Source organism: Furipterus horrens, unplaced genomic scaffold (genome assembly GCF_987537825.1).
Source record: "Furipterus horrens unplaced genomic scaffold, mFurHor1.1.pri manual_scaffold_1, whole genome shotgun sequence".
NCBI lineage: Eukaryota > Metazoa > Chordata > Mammalia > Chiroptera > Furipteridae > Furipterus > Furipterus horrens.
In genome coordinates, this window is record NW_028327171.1 from 218,312,106 (window position 1) to 218,324,799 (window position 12,694).

General features: G+C 62.6%; 1 protein-coding gene across 2 annotated transcripts in view; it reads right to left on the reverse strand.

Moving 5' to 3' along the window:
* Positions 1-798: 798 nt before the first annotated feature.
* HDLBP (high density lipoprotein binding protein) overlaps positions 799-12,694 on the reverse strand; it is a 56,075-nt gene continuing 44,179 nt past the window's right edge. For both annotated transcript variants that reach the window (XM_090285467.1, XM_090285459.1), the window contains exons 17-28: positions 10,944-11,162; positions 8,740-8,961; positions 8,426-8,644; positions 7,583-7,721; positions 6,179-6,306; positions 5,408-5,512; positions 5,020-5,154; positions 4,101-4,244; positions 2,318-2,503; positions 1,681-1,797; positions 1,403-1,531; positions 799-1,244 (exon numbers count right to left, since the gene is read on the reverse strand). In XM_090285467.1, coding sequence (XP_090141593.1) covers positions 1,158-1,244; positions 1,403-1,531; positions 1,681-1,797; positions 2,318-2,503; positions 4,101-4,244; positions 5,020-5,154; positions 5,408-5,512; positions 6,179-6,306; positions 7,583-7,721; positions 8,426-8,644; positions 8,740-8,961; positions 10,944-11,162 — 1,830 coding nt within the window. In that variant the 3' untranslated portion in view covers positions 799-1,157. The remainder of the gene's footprint in view (positions 1,245-1,402; positions 1,532-1,680; positions 1,798-2,317; positions 2,504-4,100; positions 4,245-5,019; positions 5,155-5,407; positions 5,513-6,178; positions 6,307-7,582; positions 7,722-8,425; positions 8,645-8,739; positions 8,962-10,943; positions 11,163-12,694) is intronic.

The window sequence follows — 12,694 nt, forward strand, 5'->3', positions numbered from 1 at the left end:
ACCATCCTGGGAAGGGCCAGGCGTTGGGCCCCAGTCAACTTCTCTAGGAACCCCCGTATCTGGGACAGACTACTTGAGGGGGCGCGTGGCCCCCACGCGGCAGAGGCAGGGATGGGAGATGTGACAATCCAGAAGCCAAGGGCGGCCCACACAGCCCCACCCGGGGCCCCTTCCTCTCCAGGGCAGACCCTCGCCAAGCTGGCTGGGGTGACACCTGCCTGACCCAGCACCCACCTGTGGGCTCCCTCAGCAGGTGCTCAGGCCAGGCCAGTGACGGCCCCTCTGCCCCAGGGCCAAGGCTGCCCCTGACAGCCAGCTCCCGCGGTGCCCGCATCACCACAGCCTGTGGGAGCAGGGCGGGGCATGCCGGGCGCCCCACCAACTGCAGGAGATCACTGTCCCTGGGGCTCTGAGGTAGAAAGGGGGGACTGAACTCAGTGTCTGTCTGGGGACAGGCAGGAAGCTGAAGTCGGTGTGACGACTCCGCTGTCCCTCCGAGCAGGTGCCCCCCTTTCTCAGAGGGCTGCCCCCCGCCACGCACTCTCCCCATGCTCCCCCCGCGGCGTGTTCCTCAGCTCACACCAGACCCGGGGCCGACGGGCAGCCCCACCTGCAGCCCTCGCTCGCTCCCGGCGCCTGGGGTGCGGGGCAGGAAGACCTGCAGAGCCCGGCCCCTCGGGGTGCACACTGGCCCCCCCTCCCTCCCTGCGGTCTGGGCCGAATGGGCTCTGGCAGCGGGAGGAGGCGCTGCCGTCTGCAGAGGGCGGAAGGGGCTGGGAAAGGAAGAGGGCAAACGTCTGGCTTTTCTAAAGTCAAGGAAATTTATTTCCTGAGGTCACGACATAGGAAGTGGGCACAGCCCCGCTGCGCGGCGCTCAGGGGGCCTTGCTGACATGCCGGTGAAATGTCCAGTCGCCTGTTAGTGTTCGAACCATGGAGAGCCGGCCCGCAGCCGGCGTCGGGCAGATCCTGAGCACGCACCGGGCTGGCCGGGCCCGAGGACCCGCCGCACAGCGCTGGGCGCCCGGCTTCCCTGTGCGACCTCGGGGAGGGGAGCGTCAACAATTTACGGAGGGTCCAGCCGCTGGATCGGACTGAACAAACCATCGTGTGGCAGGGTTTGAGTCAGCAGGCTGGAGGTTTCTGTTTTCTGATCATTATCGCTTGGGGCCCCAAGGGAGGGTCTTGGGGGCCACCTGAGCCCCAAAGCTGGGGAATTCCTCAGAGCTGCTCATATCCGGAGCCTGTGGGGACAGAGGGCACAGCTTTACTCAGTGGGCTGTGCTCAGGCAGCTCCGAAAAGGCTCCACCCTCGGACCCCGGGGCCCGCCACAGCCAGACGAAGTGGCAGGCGCCCCCACTGCCACCCCACAGGGGGACCTCGAGGCGAGCACTGTCTGACCTTCTCACTGCTGCTGGTGGTCCAGGGCGCGTCCCGCACCACGAAGCCCTTGGACGGCGCCTTGGACTCCTCGTGGGCCGGTGGCTTCATGTACACCTGCAGCACCTCGCTGTCCACCACGTCAGCCAGCTGCGGGCACAGGTGGGGTCAGCCAGCAGCAGGGATGCCCGGCGGGCACCACTGCCATGATCGCCCAGCTTCCTGGCGCTGGGGCACCCCTGCACCTGGCTGGCATCTGAAAACACCCGCACACAACCTTGCAGGGCCCCAGGACTCACGTATTCCTCCTCCAGGTTGAGGATGTGGTCGATGGCCTCCTCCACGTTCTCTGGGAGCCCTGTCACGGTAACGCAGTTGGGGTCTGGGGCTCCGCTCTGCGGGAAGCGAATGTCCACCTGGAAGGCACACACACACTGGCTGAGGCAGCTCCATGTGCACAGCAGGAGTTCTGACTCTACGGTCACTGTTGGGTGTGGCTGGGGATGGTCCGATTCTAGTGTTTTCTCCTCAGAGCTTATGAGAACGTGAGCCCTTGGGTTCACGGGGCCCCCATCACCATGATGTGTTAAACCCAGTGCACTGCGGGAGAACCTGGCCTGGAGGCCAAGGCGACAGGCACCGTCACCTGATCGTTTCAAGTGCGCGCACCCTCTGGGGACGGCCAGGGGACAGGCAGCCATATTGTGGGGTACCACCTTCTCAGGCCAGCACTGGGCACTGACCAACGCTGTCAACTACACAGCTGGGACCCTGCTTCGTTCCTTCCAGACCCCTGCTGGCCAGGGGGCATGGCCAGTAGTCTCAGCAGGAAGACTGAGGCCTGGGGGTCCCTTAGGCCCCTGACTGTGGGGAGCACGCCCACCTCAGCCGCGGGGCCTCCAGGACCAACACACGCGCTTCACACTAGGGACGCACCTTGAACTCATCCATGATTTTGCGAATGGCTTTGCCGCGGGCACCAATGATGCGGGCGTGGACGCGGTGGTCTAGCGGGACGTCCTCAGAAACCATCTGCTCGAGCTCACCCACAATTTTCAGTATGGCGTCCCGGGCGGCTTCTGTGTTCTTCTCGTAGCCCGTGATGGTGACCTGGTCCTGCGGCTGCGAGGAGAGCCCGTCAGAGGGCGCCGGGGAGTGTGGTCTGGGCGTGGCGGGCCTCAGCCCGAGGGGAGACCAACGCACTCGGCAGAGAGAAGGTGGAGAGAAACAACAGGTTCCCAAGATCCCTCCCAGGCCCCACCCAAGAGACAGCGGCATGTGGGAAGGAAGGAGCCGCTGCCTACAAGGACTACGGAAGGACACTGGCAGGTGAGGGTCAGGGGAAGGTCCCTCGGGCCCCTCACCTGTGGAGATGAACCAACCTGGAAGGTGCTAGACAGCATGGCCAGCAACGCACACCTGCCGTGCCCCGCCCAAGCCAAGCCACCCTCCACCACAGACACGTACAGGCAAGGGCGCTGGGCCGGTAAAGAGCGAGCACAGAGAGAAAACTAGAGAACCGAGTAATAACCTTAAACCACATCCTGAACGATGGGGCAGACCTGCGCGCGCGCGCACGCGCACGCGCACACACACACACACACACACACACAGAACAGCGTGAAAGAGCCAGCGAAGAGCAAACTCCTGCAGGAGGAGAGCAGGAACTCAGAGCCACCAGCACGGGGCAGAGAAGCCCAGGAGTCCCCGTGGCGCAGGCGAAGGGCAGGAGGCGGCGAGCCCCCCACACCCTTGCCCAGCGGCGCCCAGAAACCCCCACTGCCCCTGAGGCTGCACTGAGTAGGAAACACACTTGGCAAACATGAGCTCCCCTCTCACAGGAAACTCTGTGCATGAGAGATGTGGCTGCCTGACCCTACTCGGCTCACACAACGTTAATAGTCCGGATACTAAATAACGACGCCGAAAAACAGAAATTACGTGGGAAAGTTGAGAGAAATGAAAAGTAGCAAGGGTAGCAAAGGTGAGGGACTGGAGAGACCTAAATTCTCAAGATCAAAGTAATCAAAGGTCAAGTCCAAAACAGAAAGGAACAGCAGTGTGAACAGTCCTTAGGGCAGAAGAGGAAGCGGTAACACGGCTCCTGGGCAGGCCCCGGGCGGGGAGCAGAGGAGGGTGTGGGGCCAGCACCAGCGGGCCTGCCTCAGCCCCCCAGCGGGACCCACAAACGTGAACGCGGGGGAGCAGCAGGCAGGAGGCCGCAGAGGCACAGCGGGGCCCGTCTGCACAGGACCGCTGGGACTGGCTGCCCAGAGGTTCCAGGCCACCGTGTCTGGGTGCCCTGCTGTGAGCCAGCGCACAGGAGACCCAGGCAGAGACGGGGCTCCCGCTGCGCGCCAGGCCCGCTGGGCGGACGGCCCACCTCCCAGAGGCTGAGCCCGCGGGCAGGAAGGCAGGGCTGGGAAATGAGCTGGCTGGGCGCCGGGAGTGACAGCGTGCTGCGGTGGGTGGGGGCGCACCCTGCAGGGCTCCACCTGGGGGGACCTGCCCGAGGTGCACACGTGACGCAGCTGTGACAGGGAAACCTCAGCAGCTGGGGCCCGAACCCCGAGCCAAACAGTCCTCAGAGGCCTGCCGTCCAGGACCCTGCTCTCTCACTGCCCTGCTGAGCCCCCCCTGCCTGCCTGGCCCATGCCCAGGGGAGTCCAGCTGCCCCCGCGGCGCCCTGACGTGGGATTTGGCCGAAGCCGACTCTTACCTGGCTCCCATCCTCCTTATCGGGAAACTGGATGTTCACGTCATGCTCCAAGCGGATCTGGGTGATCACGGCCCCCTTCCTCCCGATGATTTTGGGGTGATACTTGGGGTCAACAGTGACGCTCAGCTTAAAACTCCTCAGAGCCTGCAGAGGACATGAGGGAGAAAGAATGAGCGAAGCACAGCTGGGTCTGTGGGACCCGCAGCAAAGGACCTGCAGGATGGGAGCAGGTGGAGCTACGTGCCCGACTTGGGGACAGGAGTAGGAGTGAGCATGACAAAGGCCAGGAAGAAACGAGGAACTAAAAGTGCTAAGGGACACAGCCCCCGGTGTGTGTGGCCAGAGGCCAGGTCTGGGGACAGGTCCCAACATCGGTGCCCGGGCCAAGACAACGAGACCCCAGCAACCCTGCGGGGTGTCTGAGCTCAGTCAACGACACTCACGGGACGCCCTGCCCCACACGACCTGCAACGCTGCTTCCAGTGCCCGGGGCCCCCACCCGCCTCACGTCACTGTCGTGGCCCCCAGAGCCAGGGTCTGCGACAGGTGGGCGGGTGGTTGTCCCCACCCCACAGCCGCAAAACTGGACCCAGGACGTCCCCGCGGCCCACAGCTGCCGACCCTGGGCCCAGGGTCTCTCTGGGCAGCAGCTCCTTGGGCCCCCAAGCTCTGAACAGTGGACGGCCCCCCCGCGTCTCCAGGTCTACTTTTGAGGAACTCCGCTAACACACACGGAAGCGTGTCGCGGTCACCGCGAGAGCAAACAGACACCCCCCAGCACAGCTCCCGACGCAGGCTCCCCGCTCAGCACGCTACCCAGGGTGCTGGGTGTCTCGGCAGCCCCTGGCGTGTCTCACAGGCCACAGGGCCAAGGAGCCCAGCTGGGGAGGACGCGCCCAGGGCCCTGCCGGGCACGCACCCGGTCCTCCTGCTCCGCCCGTAGCTCCCGCACGCGCTCCAGCAGCCCGGCCTTGGCCCGGTCCAGGTTGGCAGCGAGGCCTGTGATGGCGATTACGTCTGACTGCAGCTCAGGTGCTGGGACGTGAATGTTCACCTGGTGGAGACGGGAAAGGACCAGGTACCGTGGGGCCCCCAGGACAGGAACGGGCCTCCTTGGCCCCTATGACCGCAAGTGCGGACGTCACAGTTGCCAGGGACACACCCACAGGCTGGGGACAGGGACAAGGGGGGCGGGCAGTGTGGAGCTCGATGAAGAGGGGGAGGAGGAGGGCACGTCCCCTAGGTGGGGGCAGTGGCAGCTCACAACCCACTCTGGTCTCCAGTAATAGGCCCTGCCAACTGCTCACCTCAAATTCGTCCATCATCTTGCGGATCCCACTGCCCTTCTGCCCGATGATGTACCGGTGAAGGTCAAAGGGCACCTCCACTTCAATGGTGACAGGAACCAGCGCCTGCAGGGAAGAGGGCTGATGTCAGGCCTAAGAGCAGTGACCAGAGTAACCCCATGGGCTCTGTGACAACTTCGTGGAGACTTGCAGTGCGCTCCGGAATATTCCACACTGCTCTCCCGGGACTGAGACGGCCACCATTAGCCCCAGAGAAGACAGAGGAAAAGGATGTGGGATCTGGTGCCAGGGCCAACGCTGGCAGAGCAACTTCCAGACCCTGGCCCCCGGCCCCTGCTCCTAAATGCAGAAGGACCCTTGTTGAAGGAAAACAGAATAAAACCAATCCAGGAAAACTAGGCCTTGAGACCTATGAAGAGAAGGCTCACAGAGGTCAGGAACGGACTGTGGCCCAAGCCTGCACGGGTCACAGGGACATGCCTGAGACCAGCCTGCTCCCGACCTAGGCCACAGCACCAGTCCCTGGACATGGGACAGCTGCTTCCACCCACATCTCTGCTCAGCGCAGGGACGACTCCGTGCCCTGTGAGCTGCCATGCACAGAGCAGCACCCAACACGGAAGTGGCACCGGTAGGTGCTCACTGCAAAAGTGACTCGTTCTCAAAGTCCGAGAGTCTGAACCTCCCGCTTCACAAAAGGGGACACAGAGACCCACCAGCTGTGCTCCCCACAGCCCCCAGGCCTCCAGGGCCGGGAAGAGCCGCACCCACCTCCAGGGCTTCCTTGGCAGCCTCGCACTTCTCCTTGCGGCCAGAGATGGTGATGATGTCACACCTCCTGGGAGAGCCAGGGTCGGCCTCTCTCCCCTCCCCGGCATCCTCGCCGTTCTCCTGGACAGCTGGGGAGAGCAGAGAGGAGCAGGTGACGCAGGCCTCTCCTTTGAGGCACAGGAGCTAGCAGGAGTGGGGCCCACTGCGTTGGGAAGGGAAGAGCGGGTGTCCCCACAGCTGCAGAGCTGGCACTGGAAGGGGAGAGGCTGCCTGCACTGCTTCTGCCAGGAAGAGAGGAAGTGCCAGGAAGGAAGAGGCCCAAGACAGGACACGGAAGAGGCTGGGGGGCTCCCGTGGGCCCCAGTGGGGACCATGTGTGCACCCACACCACCACCAACACAACACTCCCCGTATGAGACGGAATCCTGGAGTCCGTAAGACAAACATGGGAGTGAGGCAGCAGGCACTGCTCCCCAGAGCCGGCACGACCTGGCATTACACGGGGGGACACCGCAGCCGAGGGGAAACTGGAATGTCAGCCGTGACTCTGTCACAGTGTCACACAGAGCTCCAGGTTTGGACAAATGTGCCAGGGCTACAGCCTCATTCTCAGGAGACAGCCCCCAGGGAGGAGGGTCAGGTGTGGAAGTCACACTGCAATGACTCGGAGAACACAGAGCATGTGTGCGTGTGCAAGAGGGAAGGGAGGCTGACGAAGACCGGGGAGCTTCGGAGAGTGAGCACCCAGGACCTGTCTTTGTTCTGTTCTGGGTCCTTTTTCTTCAAATGTGAAACGACATCAAAGCTAAGAAGTATTCAAGGGTGGAGCATAAATGTGACGTGGTATGATCCACCCAGTCTTCTACTTGGAGTAGCCTGTATTCCCAGAGCAGGTGCTCCACGGCTACGGGGAGCCCGTGGAGGTCGGAGGACACAAGCCAGTCCCCACTGGACCCGGCGGGCCCACGAAGACCAGCCCACACCAATACCTTTTCTGCAATAACGCCAGGAGCACACGGGACTTACAGAGTCAGGTCTGGGACAGCAGCCGGATCCTGCCCAAGGGGCACCTCTCCACCCTGCCCCATCCCATCCCTGGGGACACAAAGCAGAGCCGGTGGCAGCCCCGTGCCCAGGGGCTGCTGCTGGGCCAGGACAGGTCTGTGAGGGGCAGGGAACTGGACTTGTGTCCCCTACATGAGGGGCTGCAGGTGTTCTCTTCTGGCCTTGTCACCAGCCCCACAGGAGCTGACGCAGCCCATGGTCTGCGAGCTCTGACGCCCCCAGGACACCTGACAGTGTCTGGCGCCTGGTAAGACGGAGCTTCACCAGGACACGTGACAGCCATCGGCCCCCGCCTCTCTCGTGCCTCCCACCCTGCATGGAGCTCCCATGGGGACCCACCTGGGTTCTCCTCTCTGTCTGGGAATTTAATTTGAACATTATAGTCCCGAGTGATCTGCTGGATTCTGGAACCTTTGGGGCCCATGACAGAGCGGTGGAACCTCTGGGGTATGGCGCAGTCTATCGTCACCTGGGCTTCCTAGGGGCACAGCAAGAAGGAAAATAAAGGCAGAGAATAAGCACTCATGGTCAGTTCACGCTCACACTACCGTCCCTCGGCAGCCGCCTTCGCAAGGTGGGTCCAAGGCCCATCTGATGATGGGGTCCAGGGAAGAGGGGTGTGAGCGGGGCCCAAGGAGACATTCTGAAATGTGTCCCCCGAAGTCTAAGAAAGCAGCCACACCTCACCCACACAGGCCTGCTGCGATGCCCGCTCCTTCCCAGACTTTAAGCTAGTAACGTCCTATTTCTCTCCACACAGGAGTGCCCCACTGCCGCAGACAAGTGGCTGCATCAGTCCCAGGTTGGGGGGCCTCCGGATGCCGTGGCTGGGACTCCATGTCTCAGGCCATAGCAAGGGGGCACCAGGAGGGCCAACTTTCTAAAGCTGGCCGACAGAACTGAGCGTGGGCCACATGACTCCCCCGTGGATGGATGGGGGGGGGACAGCCGGCTCCTTGCACACGCGGCACTGGGATAACACGGACCACTGAGCTGCTTCTCAGGGGCAGCGCTCACCCACTGCAGAAGGGACCAGGCGGGTAGCGTGGGAGGGAGACCGAGACACCCAGCCCTTGGGGCCACAGAGGAGTGGTCGGTCTGAGGAAGGTGTTGGGGGCAGCCCCACCTGCAGCTCTGAGTGGCCGCTGGGCCAAGGACCCTGTGCAGCCCCCAGGTGCCCACCAGGTCCTCGATGATCTCCAGGATGCGCTGCTTGGCCGCCTCCACACACTCCTTGGCCCCCTTGAGGGTGACTCTGTCGCTCTGCGTGCCAGACCGCGGGAAGCTGACCATCACCCCACCATACTCCTCGGCGATCTCCCGCAAGACCTGGCCTCTTCGAATGACAAAGTGACGGTGGTGCCTGGGGTCTACCAGCATACACTCCTCCACCACCTTATCCTGCGGCCAGGAGACAAGAGCAGGGAGGTCAGGGCCCCGCGCAGGCCCCGCCCCGCCCTGCCGCCCAGGTGGCTCCAGGAGGGCCAAGGCCTCACCAGGTTCTGAATCAGGGCCTCCAGCTCCTTCTGGGCCTCCCGGACGGCGTCCTCGCGTCCAATGATGGTGATCAGGTCTTGGTCCTTGTCCTCCGCCGTCGGGAACATGATACGGGCCCCGGTGGTGTCGCGCACCTTGCGGATCTTGCCGCCCCCTTTGCCGATGAGGAACTTGTGATACTCTGGCTTGGCGCGGATGTCCACGGTGAAGCTCTTGGTTTGCTGCAGAAGCCAACCCCACATACGCTGGCCTGAGGCCATGTGCCTGGCCCCGGAGCAGATGCAGAGAGGCCGAGGGGACAAGCGTGTAGCGTGGAGCTTCCCTCACACTGTGTCAGCGTCGCCCTGCTGGGGCCAGTCAGACCTCCCCACACAAATGCACGGCCACCCAGGCCGAGCGCCCTGTCCGCCCACAGCTGCGGTCAGAGATGCCGAGGAGGTCAGAGCACCCGCAGCCGGACCCCCAGGCCTGACACCCGCCACCTGCCAGCAGGGAGCCAACCTCGGCCAGGAGCCGTGGGGCACGCCTGCCTAGCACTGCTGTCCGCCCCTCCCACACCGGCGGAGCGCTCCGTGCAGGCCTCCCTCCGCCAGGCTTGGCAGGGCCCACTCAGAGTCAGTGACGTCCCCACTGCAAGCTGTGAGACCCTCACCAGGCAGGCCCTCTACTGACGCCAAGAACCCGGGGGCCAAGGAGAGGCCCCGTGTGGGGACCGCGCCATGAATGCCAGCTCGTCTGGTGGAGCCACTGGAGGGACACACTGACACAGGCCCACAAGCACGAAGAAGAAACATGAGGCGGAGTAGCACATGTGTCACCCGCGCTCACCGACCCCACAGACACCAGACACGGCTGCTCACCAGACGGCCTTGCCAAGAGCAGCCCCGGGAGCCGTGGGGTTATGCGGGCCCACACGGGGAGCACACCCAAACCAGGTGGGCTCACCGCCAGGGAGCGAGGCAGGCACGACAATGAGAAACAACAAGTAAAATGTCAGCCCGACACACACACCAAACGACGTGTCACTGTGCCCGTGGGAGCAGAAACCAACGAAAGCCAGCACCGTGCCCAATAAAAACTCCAAGCAAACTCAGCCCAGAGAGGGACGCCCTCAACCCAACGAGACCCAGCTCACCACACCCTTTCAGCAAAGGGCTGAGCACCCCAAGTTCCTCGCCAGGACCACCAGGCTGCTGCTCTCAGCCCTGCCCCTCTGAGGCCCGGAGGCCCGAGCCGCACAGCAGGAGACATGACAGAGCCACACAGGTCAGAAGGAAGAAACGCAGATGACGCTGTACATAAAGCTCATGGATCCACAAAACAAGCTGCTGGAATTGGTAAGTGATCATCAGAGCAGACACATGGGCTCAGGCCCAGGGACAAAAACCAAGTCCACGTCTGCAGGCTGCGCCGTGCAGGACGAAGTCCCACGTGCGACAGCACTAGGAACAAAGCAGATCCCACTGGGGCCCGACACACACAAGTGCGGCATGCCGACACCTACAGAACACCCGGGAAAAGCCAAAGCCTTAGCAACCAAAGCCCTGGCCGGTGCAGCTCAGGGACTGAGCGTCGGCCTGCGAACCAAAGGGTCACCAGTTCGATTCCCAGTCAGGGCACAGCCTGGGTTGCCGGCCACGTCCTCAGTTGGGGGCGCACGAGAGGCAACCACACATGGATGCTTCTCTCTCTTTCTCCCTCCCTCCCCCTCTCTCTGAAAATAAATAAAACCTTTAATAAATAAGTAAATAAAAGTATTTAAAAAAGAAAAAGAAATTGACAGGCTGGTTCCACCATGTTTCTGGAGGCAAAGGACCTGGAGCGGCTGAAGCAATGTGACCGAGCGCCACGCGGCACCCGCAGACGTCCCGTGGGACAGACAGACAGGCAGATAGCTTTGACTCGGGAGAGGCGAGTCCGTGACAAACTTCGGGGGGGACAGCCGACACATCTGATTGCAGCAGTGGCCACACAACTGCTACGCTTGTCAAAAGCACACAACGAAGAGCGGACTGTCCCACACAGACATCACACTTTCTAAAACTAGGAAGCCAAGCAGCAGATTCTCTGCTTTGCAGATGTGGGCACCCGCCCTGCATGGGATGCGTCTGACCTGGCACAGAAAAGGGTTCTGGAGCCTCCACGTGGAAGGGAGGACGTTTCCAGCGCGCAGCGCACAGCGAGCCCCTGGGGTGGCACTCACCTTCTCCTCTGCCAGGTGCAGCAGCTGCTTCTTGGCCTTCTCCACATCCGAGGAAGGGCCCCTGATGACAACCGTGTCGCTCCCTGAGCCCTCCACAGGGAAGTGGATGTGGACCCCGCCGCACTCCTCCATGATGGAGCGGACCAGGCGGCCCTTCGTGCCGATGAGGGAGTTGTGCAGCTTGGCGGGGATGGAGACCTCCACCTCGGCGATGTTGGCCTGGAATCACACACGGTATGAGGGAGCCGTGTTTGCGTGCGGACAGAGGGCGAGAGCAGTTATGCCGCAGCTGGCATGGCCGTGTGTGCACACTTGCGGCACACAGTGCAGCAGGGAAGCCACGAGGTCAGACCATAGCAGCGCCGCCCTGCCAGGCCTTCTGGGGAGAGCAGCAGAGGCCGGTCCGGGACCCTGTGAGCAGGGATGCCACCTGCAGGTGAGATGGGACAGCGAGGCTGCCTCACCCGCCGCACAGACTGATAGAGCTGCAGGAGCTTCCTGGCATCAAGCACACACAGCTGACAGTCTAGGGGCACCGAGGCACCGGGAGTGGCAGACTGGTGCCCAAGAAGAGAGAACATGGAGAGAGACAGTCCCACGCAGACACACAGGGAGACCGCCTGGGCCTGAAGAAGGGCCTGCGCAGAGCCGGCACGCGTGGGCTGCAGCTTAGGCAGGCCCACCAACGGGACGCGGCGCGGTGCTCAAAGGGCCTGCGCCTCCAGCGGGGCCCAACCCTGGGCCTGGACAAGCACCGCCGTGAACCCGCCGGCCAAGCCCGAGAAGGGGCCCGTGTTTCAGAGTAACCGACGAGCCACTGAGAGGGTTACAGGGACACAGGAACAATCAGAACCCACCAACATACACATAAACTTCGTAATGTCTGGCCTAATACAAAACACACTGGATATGCAAAGAGACAGGAAAAAACCACCCGCAATGAGGATAAGATAAAAGAAAACCACCCAGGAATGAACCAGATGTGGGAGACGGGCCAGGGGCCAAGGACCAGCAGACGGTCAAGAAGCCAAAGGACCAAGACTGCCCGTGTCAGGAACAAAAGCAAAAAGGGCTGCCTCACACCCAGCAATCACAGTCCCCGGAGGGAAGGACAGAAAAACTATTAGGAAATAATGACCCAAATGTTTCCAAATCTGCTGACAACTCTAAACTCAAATAGCCAAGAAGCTCCGTGAACTCCACACAGAGGAGCATGAAGGAAACTACAAGGCTGGCTGCACAATGAGGAGGAAGGCCAGAGGCAGGGCCAGCCTGGTGGCCGCGCGAGGCCGAGGCAGCCACCCACCATCTCAGCAGGGACGGGAGCAAGGGGACAGGGAGGCAGTCTCCAGTACTGATGGGAGGAGCCAGCGATCGGGGGGCAGGGCCCCCGGGACTCACTCCTGTTGGGGACACAGCCTGGCAGCTTCCTGTGAAGTTCAATGTACCCTCCCTGCAAGCCCTACCTTCTCACTGCAACGTGGTGGCCGCGACCCCGGCAGGCAGCACGCTGCACCAGCCCCGCCGCTGACACCCTGGAGAAGGCCGGGCTACGCAGACCCCAGGAGGAGGCCAGAGAGGAAGGCCGAACCGGAAGCACAGAAAATGCATTCAGGTGAGTACGTACGTGAGAAATAACTGGGGATTTAAACAGCAAGGCTACGGAGGTCCTGTAGGGACCCTTAACAGGCGGAAATAGAGGTGTGAAGACCAAGCAGAGGGCGGGGACGGGGACACGCAGCGTCGAACCC